Genomic DNA, 26,565 nt, shown 5'->3' on the forward strand with positions numbered 1-26,565 from the left:
ATTGTGGTACATGTTTCTTTTTGAATTATGGTTTTCTCTGGGTGTATGCCCAGGAGTGGGATTGCTGGGTCATATGGTAGTTCTATTTTAGTTTTTTAAGGAACCTCCAAACTGTTTTCCATAGTGGCTGTACCAACTTACATTCCCACCAGTAATGCAAGAGGGTTTCCTTTTCTCCACACCCTCTCCAGCATTTATTGTTTCTAGATGTTTTGATGCTGGCCATTCTGACCGGAGTGAGGTGATACCTCATTGCGGCTTTGACTTGCCTTTCCCTAATGATTACTGATGTTGAGCATCTTTTCACGCGTTTGTTAGCCATCTGCCTGTCTTCTTTGGAGAAATGTCTGTTTAGGTCTTCTGCCCATTTGTGGATTGGGTTATTTGCGTTTTTGGTATTAAGCTGCATGAGCTTTTTGTATATTTTGGAGATTAATCCTTTGTCAGTTGCTTTGTTGGCAAACATTTTCTCCCATTCTGAGGGTTGTCTTGTTTATGGTTTCTTTTGCTGTGCAAAAGCTTTTCTATAGGTCCCATTTGTTTGTTTTTATTTCCATTATTGTAGGAGGTGGGTCAAAAAGGATCTTGCTTTGAGTTATGTCATAGAGTGTCCTGCCTATGTTTTCCTCTAAGAGTTTTATAGTTTCCGGTCTCACATTTAGGTCTTTAATCCATTTTGAGTTTATTTTTGTGTATGGTGTTAGGAAGTGTTCTAATTTCATTCTTTTACATGTAGCTGTGCAATTTTCCCAGCACCATTTATTGAAGAGGCTTTTTTTCCATTGTATATTCTTGCCTCCTTTGTCAAAGATAAGGTGACCATATGTGCGTGGGTTTATCTTTGGGCTCTCTATTCTGTTCCATTGATCTATATTTCTGTTTTTGTGCCAGTACCATACTGTCTTGATTACTGTGGCCTTGTAATACAGTTTGAAGTCAGGGAGCCTCATTCCACCAGCTCCATCTTTCCTTCTCAAGATTGCTTTGGCTATTCAGGGTCTTATGTGTTTCCATACAAATCATAAAATTTTTGTTCTAGTTCTGTGAAAAATGCCATTGGTAATTAGATAGGGATTGTGTTGAATCTGTAAATTGCTTTGGGTAATATAGTCATTTTCACAATGTTGATTCTTCCAATCCAAGACACGGTATGTCTCTCCATCTGTTTGTATCGTCTTTGATTTCTTTCATCTGTGTCTTATAGTTTTCTGCATACAGGTCTTTTGCCTTCTTAGGCAGGTTTATTCCTAGGTATTTTATTCTTTTTGTTGCAGTGGTAAATGGGAGAGTTTCCTTAATTTCTCTTTCTGCTCTTTCGTTGTTAGTGTATAGGAACCCAAGAGATTTCTGTGCATTAATTTTGTATCCTGCTACTTTACTAAATTCATCGATTAGTGCTAGCAGTTTTCTGGTAACATCTTTAGGGTTTTCTATGTATAGTATCATGTCATCTGCAAAGAGTGACAATTTTACTTCTTCTTTTCCAATTTGGATTCATTTTGTTTCTTTTTCTTCTCTGATTGCTGTGGCTAACACTTCCAAAACTATGTTGAATAGTAGTGGTGAGAGTGGGCACCCTTGTCTTGTTCGTGTTCTTAGAGGGAATGCTTTCAGTTTTTCACCATTTAAAGTGATGTGGACTGTTGGTTTGTAATATATGGCTTTTATTATGTTGAGGTAGTTTCCTTCTATGCCCACTCTCTGGATAGTTTTTATCATAAATGGGTGTTGAATTTTGTCAAAAGCTTTTTCTGCATCTTTGAGATTATTATATGGTTTTTATCCTTCAGTTTATTAATATGATGTATCACTTTTTCTCTACATTTATTTATTTGTTTATTTATTGGCTGCATTGGATCTTCATTGCTGCATATGGGCTTTCTCTAGTTGTGGCGAGTGGGGGCTACTCTTCATTGTGGTGTGTGGGCTCCTCATTGTGGCAGCTTCTCTTGTTGTGGAGCATGGGCTCTAGGCACACAGGCTTCAGTAGTTGCGGCACATGGGCTCAGTAGTTGTGGCGCACTGGCTTAGTTGCTTTGCGGCATGTGGGATCTTCCTGGAGCTGGGATCGAACCCGTGACCTCTGCATTGGCAGGCGGATTCTTAACCACTGTGCCACCTGGGAAGCCCTGGCAGGCAGATTCTTAACCACTGCACCACCTGGGAAGTCCTAAAGTATCACATTGACTGATTTGCATATATTGAAGAATCCTTGCGTTCCAGGGATAAACCCCACTTGATCATGGTTTATGATCTTTTTAACGTGCTGTTGGATTTGTTTGCTAGTATTTTGTTGAGGATTTTTGCATGTATATTCATCAGTGATATTGGCCTATAATTTTCTTTTTTTTCTGACATCTTTGCCTGGTTTTGGTATCAGGGTGATAGTGGCCTCGTAGAATGAGTTTGGAGGCAAGGGAGGATCTTTACTCAGTGTTCAGGATCTAAACACGAGCGGCGTGTTCTCTGGGGGATGCCCCTGTGATCAGCGTCCAGAAGAGAGCGGCTGAGGTACGGTGGTGGTTGCTTAACTCCAGCTGGGCAGAGTAACTGATTATACTCAACGTGACAACCATGTATGTTTTCCTAATACTCCATGTACGTCGTCTGCAAGAGAGAATATTTTTACTGCATCACAGGAGAAGTTACATAAAAGAGCCTCAGCAGTAGTGTCCTCAGTCAGATGAGTGATGCCTCATGATGAGACTGTTGTCTGTCGAGATGGGGCTGTGTGCCGGCACAGGCAAGGCGTCTCCCGTGCTCTGTCTCCAGTCGGCACGACAACCCTGAATGGAACTACTGTTGTCTTTGCTCCCATTTTATAACTGAGGAAACTGTAGCATGGCGAGGTTAATCCCTTACCCAGAGGGGCTAAGCTAGTGAGTAAAGGAGCTGGAATCTTCTGAACCTACATCTGTTTGAATCCCAGCCTCGTGCTTCCTCCACTGTCTGGTGGCTTCTCCAAGGTGGGGAATCGGAGGTCAGGGACACCCTGGAACAGGCTCAGTTGTCCCCAGTCACACTAAACCGTTTTGAAGCACTAAAGGAAAACCTCTGCTTTGGATGACAAAATATGTCTTCCTTGTTAAACAGAGAACCCTAAAATGAATACTTCCCAGGGAGGAAGGGCAGTAGAACAAGTGACCCCACGCATGTCCCTGAGTGTTTGTTTGTTTGGTTGGGTTTTTTTTTTTTTGGCTGCGTTGGGTCTTCGTTGCTGTGTACAGGCTTTCTGTAGTTGTGGCGAGTGGGGGGCTACTCTTTGCTGTGATGCATGGGCTTCTCATTGGTGTGGCTTCTCTTGTTGCAGAGCACGGGCTCTAGGCGTGCAGGCTTCAGCAGTTGCAGCATGCAGGCTCAGTAGTTGCAGCTTGCGGGCTCTAGAGTGCAAGCTCAGTAGCTGTGGTGCACGGGCTTAGTTGCTCTGAAGCATGTGGGATCTTCCCGGACCAGGGATGGAATCCGTGTCGGATTCTTAACCACTGCGCCACCAGGGAGGTCCCTCCCTGAGTTTTTTTATTCTCTTACCAAGCATGGGCCTTGCCAGTCCTTGCTGTGTGGATACTCCCTTAAATCTTCAGCCCAAGTACTGTCTGGATGGGCTATTTTCCATGATGTTTGTTAAACAGAAAGGAAGAAGACGAGGCGGAGGTGACCTCAGGGACCTCCGCTGCAGCCCTTTTCAGGAGTGAGGGGTAGAAAACGGCAGGGTTCGTAGTCACACAGGCCTGGGCTCAAGTCCTGGCTCTGGTGTCGGCACTTTCAGGGCTTTGGGCCACAACCTGCCATGTGGATTTGGAAGAAGCTACTGATCTCCTCTGCTCTTAGCCTATCTGGGCCAGATGTGGGGCCGCTACCCACTGGAAGCCTCTGGACACGTCTCAGGGTGCCTGGCAAATGCCACATCCTCTGTGTGCTGTGATGGGAAGGGTGAGGAGGTACTGCCCTGGTCCCAGAGGACATGCTGGCCGTCCCTCTAGAAGTAGCGCTGGCCCTACTCGTCTCGTCACTGGACGACACCACACTCACTTTAGCCTGTCTGTGTGTCTTCAAGTCTTAAAGCCTTTGAGCGCTGGCCTGAGGCCATCAGGGGTCCGTCAGATGACGACCCCGACTTAACTGTGCTTGTGCTCTAGTCGAGGGGATGGAACGGATACTCAGGAGCTATCACGTACGTGTAAACACCAGCCCCGCCGTGCGGACGTGGTCACGGCTCCTGCTTATGGAGCGTGTCACGGCCAGTCGCGCTGGGTGCTTTACTCACAGCATCTCTCGAATGCTTGGAGGTGATGGGAGGCTTCTCGAGCAAGGTTTGACGGACGGGAGGTGGACTGCAGGTAGCGTGACAGGAGCCGAGGAGGCAGGTGGGCGCTGCGGGGGCGTGCTCCAGCCCCGTGAGGATCAGACGCACCGTCTCATGTAACTGACAGCACCGGCGGGGGTAGGGTCGCCTCCACCTTGTGGATAAAGACCCAGGGGCTTAGGTAACGGGCTCAAGGTCACACGTTCACCGGGGGCAGCACGAGGGGTCACGCTCTGACCTGCTTCATCCCTGAGCCCCCGTGGGTGGGTGTGGCGGCCACTGTGCCGTTTGGGTGTTTACCGCGAAGGCAGTGGGATGCAGTCAGCTGTCTCAGCGTGGATTGGTCACCGCCGTTGAGTCGGGTGAGGCCGCAGCCGGCCCTCGGCCTTCTGACTCTCGGGCCTGGGTTCTGTCCCCAGGATCTCTCTGGGCCCAGCTTCGCACCCCCTTCCGGAAGCACTCATCTTGGAGGGAGGACCTGAGACGGAACAAGGAACGTGTTTCTAATCCCCTCTCTTGGACCACAGAGGCTGGTTGGGTGGTTGTCGTGGTAATAGGGGTCAGCTCTCTGACCCGAGGGTGTGGAGGGACCTCTAGGCTTCCTGTGTGTGTCCCCTTGTCATTAGAAGAACGCTGCCTGGGGGTCTCAGAAGTCTGAGGGTGCATGCCCCCCACCCACCACCCCCAAAGCAGAGTGCGCTCACGTTTCCACACAAGGGTCACGTTTTCCTATACTAAAGGCAGAGTCGCAGAGCCTTGAAGGACCTTCGTCATCAACTGCCTGCCATGTAGATACCACTGTGGGCCCCTTTCTCCATCTTCTCAGGACACACGCCACTTTTACATTTTGCCCGAACCCGCTAGGAGTTGGATCCTGAGATGTTCGGGCTGAGTCTGGGTTTCCAGAGAACTGAGCTGAGACCGGGAGCTTCCACGCCAAATAAAGTCATCCGTGCCCTCAAGTGTCACAGCTATTGAGAACACCGCCCCCTCGCCCCCACCAGGGTTCCAGAATCGTCTTGGTAGTCTGTTTACGATGCACTGAGTTTTACCTTCCAGAGCAGGTGTGTTTTTAGCAGTGGAAGGTCATTCTATTTGGGTTCCCTTTTCAAAGGAAACATCACTCATGGAAAAACGGGAATGTTTTCGAGTACTTCCTAGAGGGCCACCAGGTAAGAAAAGTTTGTCTGTGTCTGCGTGGGACACGCAGACCCAGGAAGTCGGGGTTTCCCCTGCCACCGTGGGACGAAGGTGAGCCGTCCAGCGTCCACGTTGTTGTCTGCCCCCGGTTACTCCACGATGTGTTCCATGTTCAGATCACTGGATTCACTCTATAGGTGGAGTTTGGCTGTTGAGGCCAGGGTCAGACCTTCCATCTTTCACGTCAGTCTTCAGTATCAGACTCTATTCGTGGATTTTGGGGTCGGCCAGGTGACAGCTGTGTGTAAGCACCAGTGTTTGTGTTGGGCAAAAGATTACAGTTACCTACAGTCATGTACAGACAGATTCTGTGTACAGACAGTCTATAAAATATTTTCTAAGTCACTTACCAAGTCTGCCCTGTGGTTTTGATTTGTCTGTCATCTTTATGAAGGAAGCATACTGTTTATGCTCGGGAGAGTAACGACCCCTCCCCAAACGCCTGCGTGCTCACCGCCTGAGCCCGTGAGTGTGTCAGGTTATGTGGCAGAGCAAAGTAAGGCTGCTAATCAGCTGACCTGAGACGGGAAGATTGTCCCGGGTGATCTGGGTGGACCCACTGTAACCACAGGGGTCATTCAGCGTGGAAGAGGAAGGTCGGAGAGTCAGTGTCAGAGAGGCGCAACCACGAAGACTTGACCGGTCACTGATGGCCTTGAGCGGGAGGCAGGGGCCGTGCGCTGAGGCAAGAGTGCAGCTTCTAGAAGCCGGGGCAGGCAGGGACATGCATTCTTCCTTAGAGCCCCCGGGAAGGGACACAGCCCGCCAGCATCTTCATTTTAGTCCAGGGAGACCCTTGCCAGCCTTCTGACCTCCAGAACCATCGGGAAATAAATTTGTGTTGTTTTAAGCCAGTCAGCTGGTGGCAGTCTGTTGTAGCAGCAATCGAAAACTAATACACTGTTTTGTGTATTGAAGTTAAAATAGGTGCAGATTTTTAAACCCTCAGAGACATTCTAAGATAACAAACCATGAGTTTCAGTATCTTATGCTAAACTGTTGGTGAAAACACTGTCCATTACAACATCCCACGCACGCTGAGTGGGTGCTCCCAGCAGCGTTTCCTCCTCTTGCAGCCCGGCCGTCAGTCTTCTGTCGTCCGTAGGACTCGGCATCTGGGCCCAGGTTTCTGTGGGATCCCGCCCACCTGGAAACAAGCATCTAGACGCATGTCAGAGCGGTGTTGGTGAAGTTACCAGAGAGCCGGGCGAAAGCTTTCGAGTCTGAATGCTAATGGGAAGTGAAACTCGAAAGCAGATTCAAATCAGTTTGAGAGCAAAGGAATCAGGAAGTTCACGATGTGGAGGGTGGAACGTCTTGTGAGATGTAACTCAGTCTGTTTGTACGTCGATTAAAGAAATAGAGGCCTCTGGACACACACCCTAACTCTTGACAATTATTAGCTGGACGTCCACTGAAGTTCACTCGTCCAGCTGTAGTGATGGGTTCAAGAGCAGTAGGATGACGATTTTTTAAAAATATATTTATTTACTTATTTATTTATTGGCTGCATTGGCTCTTCGTTGCTGTGCACGGACTTTCTCTAGTTATGGGGGCGGGGGGGTGGCTACTCTTCGTTGAGGTGCGTGGGCTTCTTGTGGTGGCGTCTCTTGTGGAGCACAGGCTCTAAGCACGTGGGCTTCAGTTGTTGTGGCGCATGGGCTCTAGAGCACAGACTCTGTAGTTGTGGCGCACAGGCTTCGTTGCTCCGCGGCACGTGGGATCTTCCTGGCACAGGGCTCGAACCCGCATCCCCTGCATTGGCAGGCGCATTCCTAACCACTGCACCACCAGGGAAGTCCCGGATGGGCAGTTTTTGAAAGAGGTCAGCTCTTCTTCAATAGGGCCTTTGAGTCCAGGCCAGAGATCAGGCTTCTAAGAGCAAAGTAAGTGAAGGCCATGGCAGAGTCTGGTCGTCAGCGCCTCCCTGGCACCAGGCAGCGTTGGCACAGAGGCAGGCGTGGGCCACCGTCGGGTGAGCTGTGCGGGGTGAGAGGCTGTTACAGAAGGCCACGTCTCGTATGATCCCATTTATGTGAAATGTGCCAACAGCTGAGTCTGTAGAGACAGAGTGCAGATGGGGGGTTGCCTAGGGCTGGGGTTTGGGGGGAAGTGGGGAGTGACGGCTGATGAATGTGGGGTGTCTTTGGGGGATGATGAGCACGTTCTAAAACTGATGGTGGCTTTGGCCACGTTGCTCTGCATGTCCCCCAAACCATTAACGTGTGTGCTTTAAACGGATGAATTCAGTGATATGTGAACTATAGCTCATTGGAGCTGTTGAGAAGAAAAAAAAGCACATGAGGTGACTGCACGACGGAGGGTTAACCACGGCCGTGTGGGGATTCGATAAAAGCCATTTCTGAGAGTCTGAGAGTGCCCTGGAGGTGTTGGAAGTACCTACGTCTGGCCTTGGTGCCATCACGGTCAAAAGATGCCTCCACCTTATTCCCGAAGCTCTCGTTCTCTCATGTCCATTTCAGGGACGGGTCTGTTGACCAGCAAGTCAGGGGTCTTAGTGGATGCCATCTGCCTCTGTCTGGGGACTCCCATTTTCCTTTTCCTCCCGGGTGGGTCCTTGTCCCGCAGGGATCGTGGCTACTTTGGTACACGTGTGGCCGAGATGCACTTCTGCTGCCCTCAGGAAGCACGCGTCCCCGGGGCCTTGCCAGGTCCTCGATGTGCTACTATTAAGTCCCAATCTGGACCGAATGAATTCCTGCACTTACAGAACTCATGATTCTTGCAGTATGTATTTTCATAAACAGAGAAAACGGTCTGACAGGGCCTCTAGGACACCCATCTTTCAGTTGGGTACCACTAGAATTTTGATACCGTTCTGAAGCCTTTTCTTGCTGGATTTTTACACCCGCCCAGCCCACAGGCTGGGGCTCGTCCCAGGGCTCGTGGCACTTGGGCTGTTGGGGGTGTCGCCGCAGGTGCATAGGTGGGGTGGAGGTCGGCTTGCTCGCTGTTGGCAGGGTTGGCAACCAGGCTGCATGTCCCATGGTCGTCCTGGGGGACCGCATGGGCCCAGGAGGTGGCGGCTGAGCGCTGTCCTAGGTGCTGCCGAGACACCTAGGGGACGGGAAGAGTTAATCCTCGGGGCCCAGGCAGCCCCTCATTGTCGAGAATTGTAGCGCTTGCCTTCTCTCCCCTTCACAAAGCCTCCATCGAAGGCACTGTGCCAGTTATCGCATTAGAGATTAAATGCATGAGGATGGACAGGCCTGTAGTTTAATAGAGAAAAGAGAAAATAACCATGTGACCTATAGAAAATAAGCCTTTGGTCGGCAAGTGCGAAGGAGTCTCTTGTTTAGGCAGGAGGGCAGGAGCCCCTGCCGTGGGGAGACCGGTCGGTGCCTGTGCACCTGTGTGAGCCGGAGCAGAGACCCAAGAGCACAGGGCCGGGCCAGTGGTCTGACCTAGACTCAGCATCGGGTGCTGGGGTGCAGTTGCGGGAGGGTGGTGGGAGGGTGTGTTGAAGCCCCGCCTCGGAGGATTTTAAATGCCAGAGGTGCCCACGTGACATGGTTCTGCCCCCAGGAGTGTTACTGAACACCCCTAAGGGCTGGATGCTCCTAAGAGCTCAGCCCTGTGACAGCCCTGAAAGGTGGGTGTTCATGTTCCCATTTTACAGATGAAGACACTGAGCCAGACCCCGTGGTCTGCCCCCGGTCACAGAGCTGGTAAACGGCCGCGTTAGGGTTTGAATCAGCCTGTGTTCCATCTCCTATACCAGGCTTGCATTCTCCCTGGAGAGAGAAACCCCTCAGAGGGAGAAACGTGAAACCTGAAGCCAGGGCATTAGCTGTTAGGTTGACGTGCAGGTAAGTCCCTCTGCATGGGTCAGAGGTCAAGTCCAGCAGCACTGGGGTTTGAGGAATGAGAAGAGGATTGAGAACTCTCTGGGGTGGCAGTGATTGGAGGAGGTGGGGATGGAGCAAGGCCTCTGTGCGGACTCAGGATGGATAGAGATGAGGGGAGGGGGCCGGCTGGAAGGTGGGGCTGGTGGGGACCAGTGTGACGGGCTGGAGGTGACTTGGGGACGTCTGTTCAAGTGGGCACCCGTGCGGACCTCGGGAGCCTGGAGGTGACTGCGGTCCGTGCTCTGGGTGCTAGGGAGACAACTTGGGATTTGACCCTCGGCTTTCTCTGATCCTCCCGGACGCATCCGCTGCAGGAAACGGGCGAGCAGATTGCTATCAAGCAGTGCCGGCAGGAGCTGAGTCCCCGGAACCGGGAGCGCTGGTGCCTGGAGATTCAGATCATGAGGAGGTGAGGGCCTGGTGCGCCTGCCGTCCAGGGGTGGAGGTGCGGGGCGGGGACACTGAAATGGCGCTGGAAGGAGCCAGCTGAGCTCCGGGATCTGGAGCAGCAGTCCCTGCTCTCTCTGGAGAAGAGTCCTAAATCCCAGCCCCTCCATCAGGACACCAGCCAGACTGTCCCGGCCCGTTACAGCCACCACGGAGCCCTGCCAAGGGCTCTTGGTGGGTTTTCTTTGTTATATTAAATTACTTAAAATAGCCATCACAGTGAATTTTCCTTTGTCGGCAAAAATCCAAGCCGGTATGTGCGTCTCCCCTGCTGTGAACCTGTTGCTGGTATCTGTTCCTCCAGGGTGGGGGCAGGGTGGGCAGGGAGGGGGAGTGCCCTCCCAGCCAGGAAGGGGTGCAGGGAAACTCGCAGCTGGGTCAGGACCTCCAACGGGCTCCCTGCTGGACCTCGGGAAAGGGGGAGGCGTCACCTTGCTTGTGCGTGTGCGCACACGCCTACCTTATACCGCACACACAGATATACCCACCCACCCACCCCGCCAGTGGTGTGAGATCGGAAGTCCCTCTCCCTTTTCTGCGTTAGAGCAGGTTGGAAGTACAGGGAGGGCTTGCTTTGGGGCCCTGTAAGGAGAACCGGCCTCCGAGGGCCCCTCTCAGAGCCGGGGCTGCCCGGGCCCTGGGTGGGTGGTCAGCCCCGCCCTCTCCCCCCTGCTCACCCTCCAGGCTGTGGGGGGCTGGGGTGGAACCGGGGCCTGGCGCCTCCCTCACCAGCGCCCTTCCCTCCTAGGCTGAACCACCCCAACGTGGTGGCCGCCCGGGACGTCCCCGAGGGCATGCAGAGCCTGGCTCCCAACGACCTGCCCCTGCTGGCCATGGAGTACTGCCAGGGAGGGGACCTGCGCAAGGTGAGTCTTCGGGGACCGGGCTGGGGGCTCGGGGTTTCTGGGTGCACGGAGGTCAGGGAGGGCCTTGCCGTGCGCCCTGTGCTCTGTCACGGAAGGGACGAGGAAAACCACCAGGTCCGAGGACAGGGAGAGGCTGGACAGACTCCAAAACAGACCTTGCTCCCTCGGCAGGCCAGGGCCACCTCAGCGTCCGTGTGGCCACTGCCCCAGTTAGCAGGGCTTCTCCCAGGTGTGGCCGCCCAGGGTCAGGGCGCAGGGCAGGAAGCGCTGGCTCAGCCCTGGCAGGCTGGGCTGGGGCCCGAGAGCCGCCACTGACTCAGCTCCTGGGCCGTGCTCCCTTCCTCCCCGCCGTGCCCACCACGTCTCTCTACCAGGACGCCTGCTGCCGGGTGGGTCTCGGGGACTGCTGTATGTCCCCCTCCCCGGCGATCTCTGGCTCAGGGTCACGACCTGCTTTTACGTGTGGCCTCGTGTGATTTGCAGCAGCCTGTGACGTGGGTGGAGCCAATGGGATCCTGTGTGAAGGGTGGGCCGCGCAGCCCAGAGGGGCCGGGTGGGTGGCCAGGCCTCACAGCTGCAGCGGCCGAGCCTGTGTCACGGCCCCGGGGTCCCAGCCGCAGGCCTCCCTCCGTCTGTGAAGGCAGGAGTGCCCGGAGCACGCGGACCGTGAAGGCTCTGGGCAGAAGTTGGTTTTGTATTGAAAAGAGGAGGCCTCTTTGCCCACATGCCCCTCATCTCTCACTCTGGGAGAAGGTTGGCGATGCTGGCAGGGCCGGGGGTAGCCAGGCGGGTCTTCCATCCGTACTCGGCAGTTTCCCAGGCCCAGCATCAGGCCCAGCATCACATGCTTTCCCGTTGCTCTTCTGGCCCCTCCACCTTCCCTCTCCAGAGGAAACTTTCCATGAGGGCTGGTGTGCCTGGGTGGTGGCTGTCCTGCCCCGGGAGGTGGGCACATCCTGGGGTGTCACTGGCAGGATGTGAACATGGTCCCTGGCACGACACACAGGCCGGGACTGATAACCGATGAGAAATGGGGAGCTTGACAGCGCTTCCATTTTGCTCTTTATTTTCCTAACCTTTGACAGCCATGTGATTACTGTAAACTGCAGCTATTTAGAGAGATAAAGCCGTGTCATTGTAGTTGCGTGGACGGTCCTGAGAGGACAGCGTGGGAGGTAAATGGGAGGCAACCAGCTTACGGAGACAGGACTCCAGACGTCATCCGTAGGCAGCAGGGAGCCAGTGCCCAGGGAATAAACTGATACAAACTGATTGACCTGGCACGAGGTGCAGGGGGGCGCGGGGGAGGCAGGAAGCATTGTACCCCACGGGGCCTAGGTCCGCACCGTCACCGGGGACGTGGGAGGAGGGCACTGCTGCCCTGGTGCCCGGAGTCTGTCCTCTTTGTTCTCCAAATGAGGTGGCCCTCTGGTCTTTCCCTCCTCCAGAAAGTTCACAATCCGCACTCCTGGTCTGGGGAAATGGGCTTTGACACACGAGCGAATGTCAGAGCCAGAGCTGATTAAAGGAGTGCCTTGTGTGCGCCTGGCACAGGGAACGGCTCGCGGACGTGTGTGCCTGTGGGTGTGAGTTAATGAGCGTGCACCCCCATTGGGAAGTTACTTTCTGAAGCGGACGCTGGCTTCCAGCAGCAGAGAAGCCCCTCAGGAGGCTGCCAGGGCCAGGAGGGCACAGGGACTGAGTGTTTGGGCACCAGCCTCAGGTGGATGCGCGTCATGTGGCAGCTCTGCCCCCAGTTGCACTGGGGCCAGGCAGATGGCTGGACCCCTCTGGTCCAGCTTCCTTACTTGTGAAATGGGAATGCGGCCCACACGGACCTCACAGGTGGGGGTGGGGAAGGATGGAGTGAGACAGGGCAGGTAAGGCTTCCCTGAGCCCACCGTGCTGGGCACATCGTAAGTGCTCACTGCCTGGTTCCTGCTGTCATCCTCCCCCACCTCCATGGCAAGGCCACGTCGGGGAAGGGGCTGGAGGGAGGTGCTCAGTGGGTCCTGTCAGCTCTCGGGAGCGGTGGATCCACTGTGGCTGAGCTCAGGTGGCCTGCTTCCCCCAGGACTGCAGTCCCCGTAAGACTCTGAGAATGACTCAGGGTCAGGGTCAGGGTCAGGGCTACCACGTGAGTGCTTCCAGGGCCTCTCCAGACCTGCTCCCCCGGCTGCCTGTCTGCCCAGGGAGTGCCCCGATGGCCTCGGCTGGTGAAGGGCCCCCGTGGACGCCTTGGTGGCTGGTGGCTGCACCCCTGACGCCTCTTTCCCCTTCCCCGCAGTACCTGAACCAGTTTGAGAACTGCTGCGGCCTGCGGGAAGGAGCCATCCTCACCTTGCTGAGCGACATCGGTAAGTCCCAGCCCCGGAAGTCAGGCCGTGCCCTCCGGGGCGAGGCCCCCGGGGCGCGGAGGGGAGATGACCGGTCCTCCGGTCTCTACGGAGGTGGGGTTGGCGGGGGCCGAGGGTGTTGGGGGACTGGGGCGTGGGGGGGTCCGTAGGGCCTAGTCAGGCAGGCGCTGAGCTCGAATAGGTTTCCCTTCCTTCCGGACTAAGTCATGAAGTGAGTGATGATGTATACAGAATAACAGATTTCCTTTCCCATTAAAAAGCTCCACTCCCTACTTTCCCAGAACAGCCAGCGATGGAGTAGGTTGTCCTCTGAGTGAATTTCATCCTTTGGCAACGAATTTTTCCACTTCCGCCCTGGCACCTCTTTTGCTGGCTGCAGGCATAGGAAAACCTGTCCTCGTTTAACCCTTAGGTGACCTTGGTGTCCTCCAAGGAGGGCGTCGACAGCCCTTCGAGAAGGCCTGGCTGGTGGCCCGGCTGGCCTGGGCAGCGGGACCCTAACCTCAGCCTGCAGAGGTCAGATGCCATCTCCCTGACCCTAGCATCTGCTTTTTTTGGGTGAATCTCCAGGCTTGATGATGCAAGGATGTAAAGTATAGAGGCATCCAGAGTTCATCACTGAGCGTTTGCCCCCAGATTGAGGGGATAACATCATTTTCATGCCTCACCAACCACAACCTCTTTGAAGCTGTATTTTTGTTTTTCCTTTTTGTGTGTTCAGACTTTCTCTTTAGGGAAATAGCAAGCATATAGGAAAGTCAGAAGAGTAGTGCAGCGAAACCCACACACCCGTCACCTGAGTTCTCCAGTTTTTACCGTCTCGCAGCCTCTGTAAAGCTGTGTTGGCTGACGCTTGGCCTGGGAAGGTAGGGGGACCTCTAGTCCCCGCAGCTCTGGCCTTGCTGATGCGGGGTGCCTCCTCCTCGCTCTGGGCAAGAAGGAAGTGAGGGGAACTGAGTGACAGCACACTTAAGGTTAGGATCCAAGCAGTTGGACGTAGAAAATTCCATCTCCCTCTCCAGCCAGCGTCTCTGTCCTGTGCATGCAGTTCACAGGGAGGGCAGTTGACCTGGCACCAGTATTGGGAGTCTTCCCAGCTCTGTTGAGGTTTAATAGGCATATAACACGTGTGAGTTTCAGGTGCGCCGCGTGGAAACATCGCACCGATTTTATGTGACCAGAGTGGGCGTCCGTCACCGGCCAGACTGCGTCCCTCTTGTGGGTGTACGGGAGGCGCCCTCTCTAGGCGCCCGTAGAGAGTCCAGTCCTTAGGCCGAGATGCCACCTCTTCCCTTGACACCTTGCCCCACCGCTGGCCCACCCACGCTGCGCTTACACATCGACCTGTCTTTTGCCCCAGTGGCCACATGCTGGGTTTATTCTCTGTTGGGTGTGAAGGCAGGTTAGAAGGTTGGGGAATCTTCTCTCCTCTTTATGGGCAACTTTGTTTCTCTCTGGTTAGAGCTTCAGGTCATTTTTTTGGTACGTTACTCCCTCAGGTGTTGTGCTTTCACTCCTTAGAGTATTTTGTGTATCCAGGAAATCATTATTAAGAAAGTCTTTAAATTATTGGCTCACACACACAAAACTGTCTGCTTCCTCATGCAGTCTTTTACTTCCTCTAGTGACTATAGTGATATTCACAGAGCCTCTGCTGGTCACGTGTTCCTTGGTGTGGGCACGTGTCATAGCTTTCGTATCACGTGTTCAAGGTGCCCGTGTGTAAGTAACGCGTGAATCACAATAGTGAAGACAGGTGCCTCTGTGGTTCCGCTCTCCTGTCGGTGGATGGACATCAAAGGCCTTTAGGCCACTGATGCCCTGTCTTTCCTCTTTGTGGCCCCAAGTTGGAAATCATCAGGCTTTGAAGTACTGGTCAACTAGACTTAAATTCGTGAAGCCTTAGTCACTGCTGTGTCTCCGGCATCTGGAACGGTAGGTAGTACCTCACATGGCAGCTGCTCTATGAATATTTGTTAAAGAATGAAATCAGTCCCAAAGGAAATTAGAATCAGGACCTATTTTTTATCTGAAAGAACGGCTGTCCACGTTATAATTAAATGAACACTCCCAGGTCTAATACCAGCTCTTCCACCTGTTGGCAGCGTGACCTTAGGCACGTCACTTAATTCTTAAGGGCAGCAGCGTTATTTGCTGTGAGGTGGAGACGGGACTCGCCACGTGGGGACCACTAGGAGGGTGGACTGAGGCGGGACTTGGAACCCCAGCACACACTGTGCTCCCCGCGTTGACGTGCAGTGAGCCATGCTCACCCCTGCCTCCCATCCTTCCCCCCCCGGCTCTGGGTTCATAGCATCCCTTTTGGCAAACCTCCGTCGCCCTCATTTGGGTTGTGACCCAAGGCTGGGATCCAGTGCGCCAGGCAGGTGGCTGTCTTCTGAGACGTCCCTCCCCGGACGTGGCCGCCTCCTGGATGCCCTGATTTGGAGGCTGCGGTGCAGGTTGCTGACAAGCTTGTACTTTCAGTGCCGTTTCTGCTTTGTGAACAAGATTCGTGAAGTTTATTTCTTTTGTGTGGGTGTCGTCACGGAGCCCGAGTTCAAAAGGTTTTCTGGGAGCTCATCTAACATAACTCCTTTGTATTCTGGAACGTTTCCTGAGCCTGTTTTGTTCCAGTTTGTCCCGAGGGCTGGCCCCACGTCCCCTTTGTGGAGCTGCCCTGCTGGTCCCTGCCAGGTTGGCTTCAGATAAGGGCAGAGCCCCGCCCTTGCCTGCTGGATTCACGACCTCCTCCTCTGGGTGCCACCTACTTACCTTTAACCTCCTCGGTGCCACTGGCCTCCCAGATGCCCACTCAGAGCAGACGTAGGCAGGATTTTTACACTGAGCTCTACGTTGCCCGAGAAGATCTTGTGGAACACGCGTGAGCGGGCCAGTAGTCGCCCGGCAAGCACACGGGTGAGCCCGTTTCCTGTACCAGGATGGACAGGCCTGTTAGAACATTGCTCTTATGCTGGTAAGCGGTCTGGGGACAGGTGGCAGAGGCAGCTGGAAGTAATCTGTCTTCCACATAACGTGACCCTAAAATAGCTCCAGGAAGCTGTATCTCAGTGGATTCTAATAAACAGTGTGGCTCATTACCCTTTGGAAAACGTTGCCACGTGTTTCCCTCTGCCAGCTGACAGCAAACTCCTGTGTGCTCTGGAGGCCCAGGTCTCTGCTGCCGGAAGGGCGGGGACCTGCCCGCTCCCAGGCCAGCCGGGCAGGACAGTAAGCAATCACTGCGGCCTTACCAGATCTTAGAGCTGCCCCCATCTTGATTCTCCAGGTGGCCGGGGTGCTGTGGTGACCGACCATCCTGTCCTCCGAGCCTTCAGGGCCCCCGTGCCCCATTTTGGCTGTGCTCCATTCTCTGAGTCACCGCCTCTGTCCCTGTTAGAGCTGCTGCTAACAGGCGTCCACCTTACAGGGTGGGGACAGTTCCACAGGGAACATGGGGCTCTAGGACATCAGAGCACTAGGCTCTCGGCTTCGTGTTTCTTTAGTTGCGGGTTTTCTTGCTTGTTCTGTTGAATACTTACGTTCTGACTGCCCTGCTGATTATAAGAAGAGATGACTGCATGATCTCAGAAATTCATATTTGTATATAAAGTATGTGGAAAAGCGTAAATAACCAGATTAATGAATATAATCAGAATAAAAGAGAAGACAGCTGCTCTCCGCCCTGGCTTTGCCGCCTCCCCAGCTCTGTCGCCTCTGACGAGGGCCTTTCCTTTCTGGAAAACCAAGTGACTTTCTGGGCCTGCCCTTCTAACTCTGAATATTGCATTTTCATTGTTCAGGTTCTGATTTTCAGAAAGGCTGCCTGGAACGTCTTTGACGTCTGCCGCACTGCCCCAGCCTGCCTGCGTCCCGCCGTCCTCATGCATCATCTCTGCCCGGAACCTTGTCTTGATGCTGGCTGGCTGTCTATTCCTGCTGCAGCCTGTGTGTCCCTTTCTACACCTGGCTGACCACCCAGTGCTTCCAGTATTCTCTGTGCCAGGCCATCATCACGACATCTTTATCCACCAGATGTCTTCCAGAGCCTGTATGTTCATCCCTGACCTCCACCCTCAGCTCCACATCCACATCTATACGATATTTCTCCCAAGTCACTTCCTAGACATCTTCCTTAAACCCGATGCCTTCCTGACGTCCTCTTCCTAGTGTCACTGGCCCCATCTTTCTGCCAGTTACCCAGACACAGGCGCCGACTTTGAATCTCGTCCCTTATTAGAATCTGCCTCCTTCCTGCTCCACACCCTCCCCTTTAGTGTGTCTGCATCCTTTCCTTCATGCCATACGTCCGACTTTCCCCTTCTGTTCCCACGGCCTCTGCTGATACAGTGTCGCAGCTCACCGCTTACCTGGCCTCATTATTCCCATTTTACTAACCCATCTTTCAAGCTTCTGAAAGGACACTTTCGTCACAGTCCATGACTAGATCAAGGCCAAACCTCGCAGCCTCCCGTCTCTCCTGATCCACTCTAGCCAACTTCAAAACCCGCTTTTCGGTCCCCCTGCCAGCCTTTGCCCACAAGCTCCTTTTCAGACCGCTGCCCCGGTCCCTCCCCACGACCCTGCCCTTTCGACCTGGCCCGGAGAGCACAGTGTGTCTCCTCGGGCTTCTTCTGCCCTCGTGGCCTCCTCCACTCGGGACTCGGTTTCCCTGCTCTCGCTATGTGACCTCTGCCTGTCGTTGACAGTAAGGACGGACTGCTGGGTTTGGGACCCGTTGACCAGACTGTCCACACAGTACGTGAAGAAAATGGTTCAATTCAGCGGCACATTTGCAATAACATGTTGCACATAGAAGATGCTTTCTGAGGATGGCTGAGTGAACTAGTGATTTTGCAGTCTTCTCTCAGCACTTGGTGTGACTGCCTTGCTACCTTGCTGGTGAGTCACAGGCGCTCTTTTAGCCAAGAAACCCATTAGCTAGGCTGAATCTTTCTCCACACGTCCGCACTTGGCCTTCCAGCCTGTTTAGCTTGGAAAGCCCAGGGACACCCCAGCGACTGGCACATAGTAGACACACAGCCAGGTTTATCAAGGGAACGAACGTCCTCTTGCCCTTCTCCCTCATTGGTGACTTAAACCACCGACTGATAACTGTCTTTTTTTTCTCTCCTAATCTGTGTGTCAGCTCTCTGGTCCATTTATCTTTCCATTTATCTTTCCATTTCTTCCCCACACCGACCCTCGCCTTCCTGTGTTACACCCTGACACTCGTGTCACATACTCAGAGGGGCCTTTGTGACTCAGTCACTGACGGTATCCCAAGCAACAGTATTCTCAAGAGAGCTTAGCAATCCCTTTCGGCTCAGGGCGTGGTCAGGAGGCTTCGTGGACACAAGCCTTACACAGCCGCTTCTCGACACGGGAGTCTAGCTGGTCCTGTCCAGGCCTCGTTTGTGGAGTGTGGTTTGGGATTCTGGCTCTTCGGTAAGAACTCCAGGGATGTCACAGTCTCCAGGTATATGTTCGTGTCTCCCTCTCGAGCTGAGGGAAAGCTGGGGTCCGGACCTGGGTGCTGTTCCTGACGAGGACAGCAGGCGGGGGCCGATGCCGGACCAGGTTCCCCCCCGTCTGTCCTAGGAAGGCCGCCGCCGCGTGGTGTGGAAGTTCCCACGGAGCACTGCTTGGCAACGGTTTTCGATCATTGAAACGTGAGAAATTAACCTGCAGGCTTAGGCTTTGTGGTGCACTCTTCCATTTTCACACGTGTGCAGTACCTCTATTGTTAGGGGCTTCGATTTTTAAGAAACTTTCAGATGCAAAGGTATTTTTGTTCTCAAATTCTCATGTTCCATCCAGTTAAATCAAATTAGGTTCCCTTGGCTTGAGGCAGTTCCGATTCCCGACACTGCTCCTGAGGTACCGTTGTGTAAAACGAGGCACCGTTAGACTGAACTAAGCCTTTTAAGGGCTGATCCTGTAAGGGGCGCAGTCCAGGAGCTCCTGCCCGTCAAGGTTTTGACCGTTTCACTCAATCCAACAAACCGTGTATAACAATACCTGTAGGATTTTTTAATTCCAGCCTTTGTTAAGTTGATGAAAAAGCATTTGAGGATGAACGACTACCCCGAAAGGAGGACTCATGTTTGTTACGCACAGTTGTTCAAGCATAAGAATAGACAGCTGCTAATAGTGCTCTCTGGCTTGGCCACCAGTTCGCCCTCCATCCTCCCTGAAGACCTGGTGGCAGCTGTCAGTCATGGTGGCGTCAAGAGTGGTGCTCTCTGCCTGACCTGAACTCCCTCCCTGTGGGCTCCTTGGGACACCTCCCCTGCTCCTGTTCCGTGTCACCAGCTCTGAGAGGTTCACATCTAGTTTCGAAGGCCTTGCCTGAGTCTGCGTACTTCTGCTTGCTCAAAATACAGTCAGTTTCTTATGTATTTAGTTAGTTAGTTAGTTATTGGCTGTATTGGGTCTTCGTTGCTGTGCGCAGGCTTTCTCTAGTTGCAGCAAGTGGGGGCTACTCTTCATTGTGATGCGCGGGCTCCTCACTGCAGTGGCTTCTCTTGTTGCGGAGCACGGGCTCTAAGCGCGTGGGCTTCATTCAGTAGTTGCGGCACATGGGCTCCATAGTTGTGGCGCACGTGCTTAGTTGCTCCGCAGCATGTGGGATCTTCCTGGAGTAGGGATTGAACCTGTGTCCCCTGGATTGGCAGGTGGATTCTTAACCACTGCGCCACCTAGGAAGCCTGCAGTGAGTTTCAGCGTTCATATACCCTGCTCTTGAGCACACCGACCCTCGCCTTTCTGTATTACACCCTGACACTCGTGTCACATACCCAGACGGGCCTTTGTGACTCAGTCACTGAGCAGGCACGCCCAGTCTCCCCTCGGCGGTGCGCCCCGCCAGTCACTCGTGGCATGCCACAGTGACAGCACCCCTGTGTGCAGGGTCGTGTCTGTGCGATTATTAGAACTTGTTATTACGCCTTGCTTTGACTCTTTAATAAAAATTAGGAAAATAAAAACAAAAGTGCTGGTAAGAGGCATTGGTCTTTTAAAGCGCTTTTAAAAAAAGAGTGAATGAGATAATGTGAAAGTAGTAACATCAAAAAAAAAAAAAAAATGTTACCTCAATCAAGAACACGGTTGGTGGGACTTGGGGGGCATACTTTGAAAGCAGCGAGTGTGTTGCTTCATTTAGACGTTCGTTAGACCTAAGCCAGTCTGCTGTACCCAGTTATGAAAGAAAAGAAAAAGAGGGAACAAGTGTGAAATGTTGAAACTCTATGGTCAAAGACTGGGTTTAAAAGGGCAGATTTAAGGAGTGGTTTTGCAATTTGACTTAATATGTGAATGAAACACCCCCAAGGCAATGTAGGTTAGGTGTTTAACTCTCAGTTAGACTTTCTCCTGTGTTTTCAGGGAACATTCAGCATGAAGTCTGATCCCTTAGTTTCTGTGGAGGGCTTCTCTCTTGCCCACTCCATGCTGTGCCCTGGCCGAGGACCGTTTGTAAACCTTAGTGTTGTGATCGATTTTGCTTTTTACCTTTTTTTTTGTCCTAATTAAAATAAGGTTCATACCATTACATCATTGACATCCCTCTGAGTCAGGTGACATAAACCCAAATAATTTTTAATAATTGCCTCTTATGCTGTGAATCTCCCATAATTTGTGCAGCCATTCCCTGGTTGATGACTTTCCGTTGGTTTCTAATTTCACTCCACACGGTGCAATCCACATCCATATTTGTATGTGATGGTGCTTTTGATTTTGTAAGCTGGATTACCAGAGGCGGAAATGAAGGGTCATATGATATGTGTGTCTTAAAATTTAATAGCTTTTGCCATGTTTCTTTCCCCCAATTGCACGTCAGTTATTACTCCTTGCGGCAATGTAGGGAGTGTCTTTTCTCTCTCATCTAAAATTCCTGCTGGTTGAAGAGGTGAAAAGGCATTTGATTGTTACTTTAATTTGCACTTTGTGGACAAGCCAGTAAGCTTGAGCAACCTTTTGCATAACTGCATAATTGTTTGCGGTTTGCGTTTCATTTCTACTCCTGTGTAAGTTACCCCTTCACGTGTTCTTCGCCCGTTGTTTCTACTGGGTTGCTTTCTTTGTGTGTGTGTTAAGATGGTCTTTCCTTTATTTGAACTATTAAGTACTAAATTACGTTGATCGTAGATAATAGTTATTATTTTTAGATGTACTTAACCTGGCAAAATAAAAGTACAGTAATCTTCTCTTGGACCCATCCTCAGTTTTTATTCTTAATTCTACTGGTCTGAACTTAAAAACCTGGGAACCACCTATCTAATTCACCTCTTTGTTTTTTTATGTTCATTTAAAGTAAAAAGCGATCTTTATTCATTAGAAAAGTAACATAACATTATGATTTTGAAAAACAGCATTTCAAAAAAGGAAAAACAAAAGTTTTCTTGCTACCCTAACACCTGAGTTGCTTTTTTATTGATTTATAGGAGCTTTTATCTACTAGGTGTATGCTTTTTGGCATATGTGTTGCAGATGTTTTTTTCCCTTTTTTTGTTCTTCTTTGTGTGTAGCATCTTTTGCCATAAACCTTTTTCTTTCTTCCTTTCTTCCTTCCTTTCTTCCTTCCTTCCTTTCTTTCTTTCTTTCTTTCTTTCTTTCTTTCTTTCTTTCTTTCAAATTGAAATACAGTTGATATACAGCATTTCAAGTGTATAGCAAAGTGATTCAGTAGTATATACATGCATATATATATATTCTTTTTCAGTCTTTCCCATTATAGCTTATTACAAAATATTGAATATAGTTCCATGTGCTATATAGTAGGTCCTTGTTTTTTATCTCTTTTATATATAGTAGTGTGTATCTATTAATTCCAGCCTGCTAATTTATCCCTCCCCTATCTTTCCCCTTTGGTAACCGTAAGTTTGTTTTCCATGTCTGTGAGTCTGTTTCTGTTTTGTAAATAAGTTTTTAGATTCCACATATAAGTGATATCATATGATAGTTATCTTTCTCTGTCTGACTTATTTCACTTACTATGATAATCTTTGGGTCCGTCCATGTGGCCGCAGATGGCATTTTTCATTCTTTTTAATGGCTGAGTAATATTCCGTTGTATATATACACTACACCACATCTTCTTCATCCATTCATCTGTCAGTGAATGCTTAGGTTGCTTTCATGTCTTGGCTATTGTGAATAGTGCTGCTATAAACACGGGAGTGCGTGTATCTTTTTGAATTAGAGTTTTTGTCTTTTCTGGATATATGCCCAGGAGTGGGATTGCTGGATCATATGGTAATTCTATTTTTAGTTTTTTAAGGAACCTCCATAATCTTTTCTGTAGTTGCTATAAGCTTTTAAAACCTCTTTATGTTATTTGTATTGCTTTTCTTTATGCCATATAGTTTTCCTCACATGACACTACGTTTTTTTTGCTAAATTTATCCCATGGTGTTTTAGAATTTTTGTTGCTAATGTGAATGGGATTTTCTCTCCTTTTTCCTTCGACTGGATCTACAACAGGGAGAAAAGCTATTGATCTGGATATACTTGTTCTGCTTCTGGACAACTTACTAAATTTTTCCCAGTTTTTAGTCTGTTGAGTCTTCCAGGCATATAGTCAGATCATTTCCAAATAAAGATAATTTTCTCTCTTTCCAATACTTCTTCATTTTTTTCTTTTCTGGTACAGGTTGTTAGGGCTTCCGTTAAAGTGATTAAACCTCTCTTAGGGGTAAAACTCCTGTCCTGCTTGGAGCCTTAGCCTTGGCAGTCCGGGGCCACATTGTTGTGTCCGCTCTTCATGGCAGAAGCTGTGGCATCAAGTGACTTTGCCAGCAGGTCTTGCAGGCTCCTTCCTTGCCAGCTAGATGCTGAGCCCTTGAGAGCTGGGCACACGTCCTCCCTTATTTTACATCCCTCAGAACCCGGCAGAGAACAGGATGCATAACAAACCCACGTAGGATTCTCAGATGTATGGAAGGTGGCCCCACTCTCTCCTTCCAGTGCCCCCGCTTCTTTCTGTGAGCCGGCTCTGCCCTGCGGACTGTACCTCAGATGACCCAGTGCTCTCTGCCCCGAGGGGCCTTTCTCCCTTACCCGCCCTGCAGAATTTAGATTTTTCAAGCCTCTAGACCAAAGAAGTTTCCCTTTTCAGATTTTATCAGCATCACCTGGAGGGCTTGGCAAAACACAGGCTGCGGGTCGCCCCCGGGTTTCTGATTCCCTCCATCTGAGGTGGGGCTCCGGGGTTTCGTCCTGCCTGCGAGTCCGGATGCTGCCGGTCCGGGCAGTGTAGTTTGAGAACCGCTGCTCCAGTTGGAAGCTGGTGACCTCGTGGGTGGAAGGCTCAGAGTTCTTTGCGTGAATGAGGCAGATTCTGGCGCTGGTCCACGTTCTGCTCACATAGCTGAGTCCCCGTCCCTTTCCCTGAGGGGTGTCTCTGGGCCCCGTCCCTCCGCCTCGATCCCCTGCACCGAGTCGGGTGTGTGTCGTCCGGGGCACGTGGTCATCATCTTTTACTGGGTAGTTGATTCCGAGTGGAAAGCATGGTCTGGGCTTAACGAAAACTCACTCCCCTCTCCACCCTGTCAGCCTCTGCGCTTAGATACCTTCACGAAAACAGAATCATCCACCGGGATCTAAAGCCAGAAAACATCGTCCTGCAGCAGGGGGAGCAGAGAGTGAGTGCCGCGCCGGGGGCCGGTTGTGGGGGGAGGGGTGGGGGGTGGGGGGGGCCTGGGAGGGGAGGAACCTGCTGTGCGTGTTTGCTTATGTTTGCATTTCTTTGCTCGCATATTTGCTTTTGATTCTCTGGGAATGCGTTTTGATTTGAAACAAAATTCAGTGAGAAGTTCTCGCAGATTGAGTCAAGTCTGAATGGACCACATTGTTAGTCATCTCATTTGCAGGAATCTGATAGGAAAAATAATGTTTGTCTTCCAACCACCACCCCCAGCCTTTGGGACGCGCACTTCTTGGAAAGGGACTTTCTGTTTTCCATTTATTGGAGAGCCTCAGCTATCGAAGCTAAGAGGGAGTCCAGCTGTCCGTTGGTTCTGGCGCTTGCCCGCGGGCCCCAGTCCAGCCTGTGGTTTCCCCAGAGCCCTCAGGGACCCTCTCCGGCCCCCTGCTCAGGTGTGGGGTAACTCCCAGCAGGGCTCGGCCCTGGGCTCTTCACGGCCTTGTTTGTTCAGCTGGGTGACAGGCGGGGGCTCAGCTGAGTGGAATGCAGTAACTCAGCTCATGGGCCATCACCTCTCTCCCACGCAGCTTCCGCCAGCATCCTTGGCGTGACCCATGCCCGTCCTAGCCCCCACCTTTGCCCCTGTTCACATTCATGCCTGCCAGTTCTACCATCTGAGAATTAAAGGTATTTACTGAGAAGGAACTGGCCTGGTCCTTTGCGTCTAGGTGTAGGAATCCAGAGGGCTGGTGTGGGGTCTGCTGATTCTGACCTTCCTCTGGCAGTTGGTCTCAGAGCAAGGGAGCACATGTGCCCAGTGTTTTTACGTTGTTTTCTTTTGCCTAAATCTACCATGTCTAGGGCATTCTCATGCATATTTGGTGGTCTTAGGAACTCAGGGTCTTAGGATTGGGAATTCAGAAATATCCTCTACTCTAACAGAGACATTCATAATTCTTAAAGGACAATATACTGTCCTAACCATCAGATTTCTCCTCCTCCCTTTTTTTTTCAGTTAATACACAAAATTATTGACCTAGGATATGCCAAGGAGCTGGACCAGGGAAGTCTCTGTACTTCCTTTGTGGGGACCCTGCAGTACCTGGTAAGAAAGAGATGGGGTTTGCATCTTACGTGTCATTTTCTCTCTGATGGCCACGTCTGTGGGCTCTTGGGCCATCCTTGCCTTCTGACATCTAGGTTTGCCGGCTCTTTGTATGTTTCCTGGATGCGTCGGAGCTGGTATGTGAGCTCAGACTCATAGTCTACTCACATCAGCATGTTTTGCCAGCAGAGGCCCTATGGGAGGGGCACGATTGTCTTCTCAGGTCAAAAAGACCCTGCTCCGGGGTCCTCGCACGCATCCTGTAACCTCTTGTGCTGCAGTATTTTCTCCAAGGACAAAGAGTGTAAACCAGGCTCCTGCTGGTCTGTAGGGACCTCCGTTTCCACACAGCATCTCAGAGGCCGTGGGGGAGAGGGCTGAGCTTCGAGCTCCCACCCTTTCTTTTTGTTATTTGGTCTGAATATTGTGGTTCTGTTTGAGTCACTCATACATCCAAGAAATCTTGGTCAAGTGTAGTTTTAGAGTTTAGGAAGAAAGCGGGCATCGCCCTGATACACAAATAATGAAGAAATTAGAATTGTGGTAAGTACTGCAAAGGGAAAGTGCGGGGTGTTATAAGAATATATATTAGGAGGGCCTAGCCTGGTCTGGGACCTGAAGGATGGGGGGCGAAGGGGGCTGGCAGGGGGAGGGAGAGGAAGTTCCGGGTGAAGGGATAGGACAGGGGAGACCAGAATGTGTGGCAGGAGCCAGAGAAGAAGGAAGAGGGCCTCTCGAGTTGCGGCTGGAGAGAGAGGTAGGGGACAGATTATTCAGAGCCTTGTTGGCTTTGTTAGAGATTTTAGACTTTATCCTGAAACCTCTGGAGAGACGTTAAGGGTTTGAAGTGTGAGAGGGACTGGGTTTACCTTTCGAAGAGCCCACGCTTGGTACAATGTGGAGGGTGAGTTGCAGGTAGTGGGGAAGTGTTGTAAGGAGGCTGTTGTGATGGCTGGTCCGAGCTGGTGGTTGGCTATGAGGGTGCAGAGGATGCATGAGAAATGCCCGGAAGAGACCCAGCCGGACTTGGTAATAGATTGTTTACAGATGATGACCAGTAAATGTTGACTGAATAAAGGAGTCTACAGTTTAAAAAATAAAAACCAAAAAAAAAAGATTGAAAGCCACTGGGCTTGATGAGCTTAAATATCCTGCCTGGTTCTTATATAGAAAGAGAAAAAGCAATTACTGAGGTCCTTCGGATGCAGCCGTACTTCCCACTAAGCCCTCAGCTGAGCAGTGGACTCTGCCTGCAGAGTGGAGGTTTCAGAGCAGGCACTCGGGGCTGGGACTCAGCAGCTGTGTCCGTGGAACCTGGTCCCGTGGGTCCTGCCCCGTGTCCCGTGGACACTTCGGTGGCTCAGCAGCAGCGAGTGGGGGGCCCAGGTTTGACCAGGGTGCTTGGGCAAATTGTTCGCTTGCGGGGCTGAAACTCTGTCCATAGCCAGACACAGAGACCGACCTGCGTGCCCCCATGCTTTTTCTCCTGGTTTGGCCTCCGTGGTCCTTCGTGAGCAGCCAGCCCGGCTCAGTCCTGCCTCCACGCCCTTGCTCATCACGGACGTCTGCCCCGAGGCACTCTGAGGCCTTCCCGTCCCATCTGTGCTGGGGAGCGCTCCTCGGTGGCCCCAGCCTCTCACTTGGGCAGCAGCCGTGCACCTGGCCTTTCCTGCCTGAGTGTAACATTCCATCCCGATGGCCGACCGCATACCAGGGGACCGGCTGGTATGCAGCGTGTGCGCTGTGCACGGGTGTGTACGGCCAGGATCACTT

General features: G+C 51.8%; 1 protein-coding gene across 2 annotated transcripts in view; it reads left to right on the forward strand.

Annotated features, from left to right (window-relative positions):
* The window catches only part of IKBKB (inhibitor of nuclear factor kappa B kinase subunit beta), a 49,907-nt gene that overhangs the window by 4,799 nt on the left and 18,543 nt on the right, over positions 1 to 26,565 (forward strand). For both annotated transcript variants that reach the window (XM_057696551.1, XM_057696550.1), the window contains exons 3-7: positions 9,687 to 9,781; positions 10,568 to 10,685; positions 12,973 to 13,042; positions 23,597 to 23,685; positions 24,703 to 24,792. In XM_057696551.1, the coding sequence (XP_057552534.1) occupies positions 9,687 to 9,781; positions 10,568 to 10,685; positions 12,973 to 13,042; positions 23,597 to 23,685; positions 24,703 to 24,792 (462 nt within the window). The remainder of the gene's footprint in view (positions 1 to 9,686; positions 9,782 to 10,567; positions 10,686 to 12,972; positions 13,043 to 23,596; positions 23,686 to 24,702; positions 24,793 to 26,565) is intronic.

Source organism: Hippopotamus amphibius, chromosome 10 (genome assembly GCF_030028045.1).
Source record: "Hippopotamus amphibius kiboko isolate mHipAmp2 chromosome 10, mHipAmp2.hap2, whole genome shotgun sequence".
Taxonomy (NCBI): Eukaryota; Metazoa; Chordata; class Mammalia; order Artiodactyla; family Hippopotamidae; genus Hippopotamus; species Hippopotamus amphibius.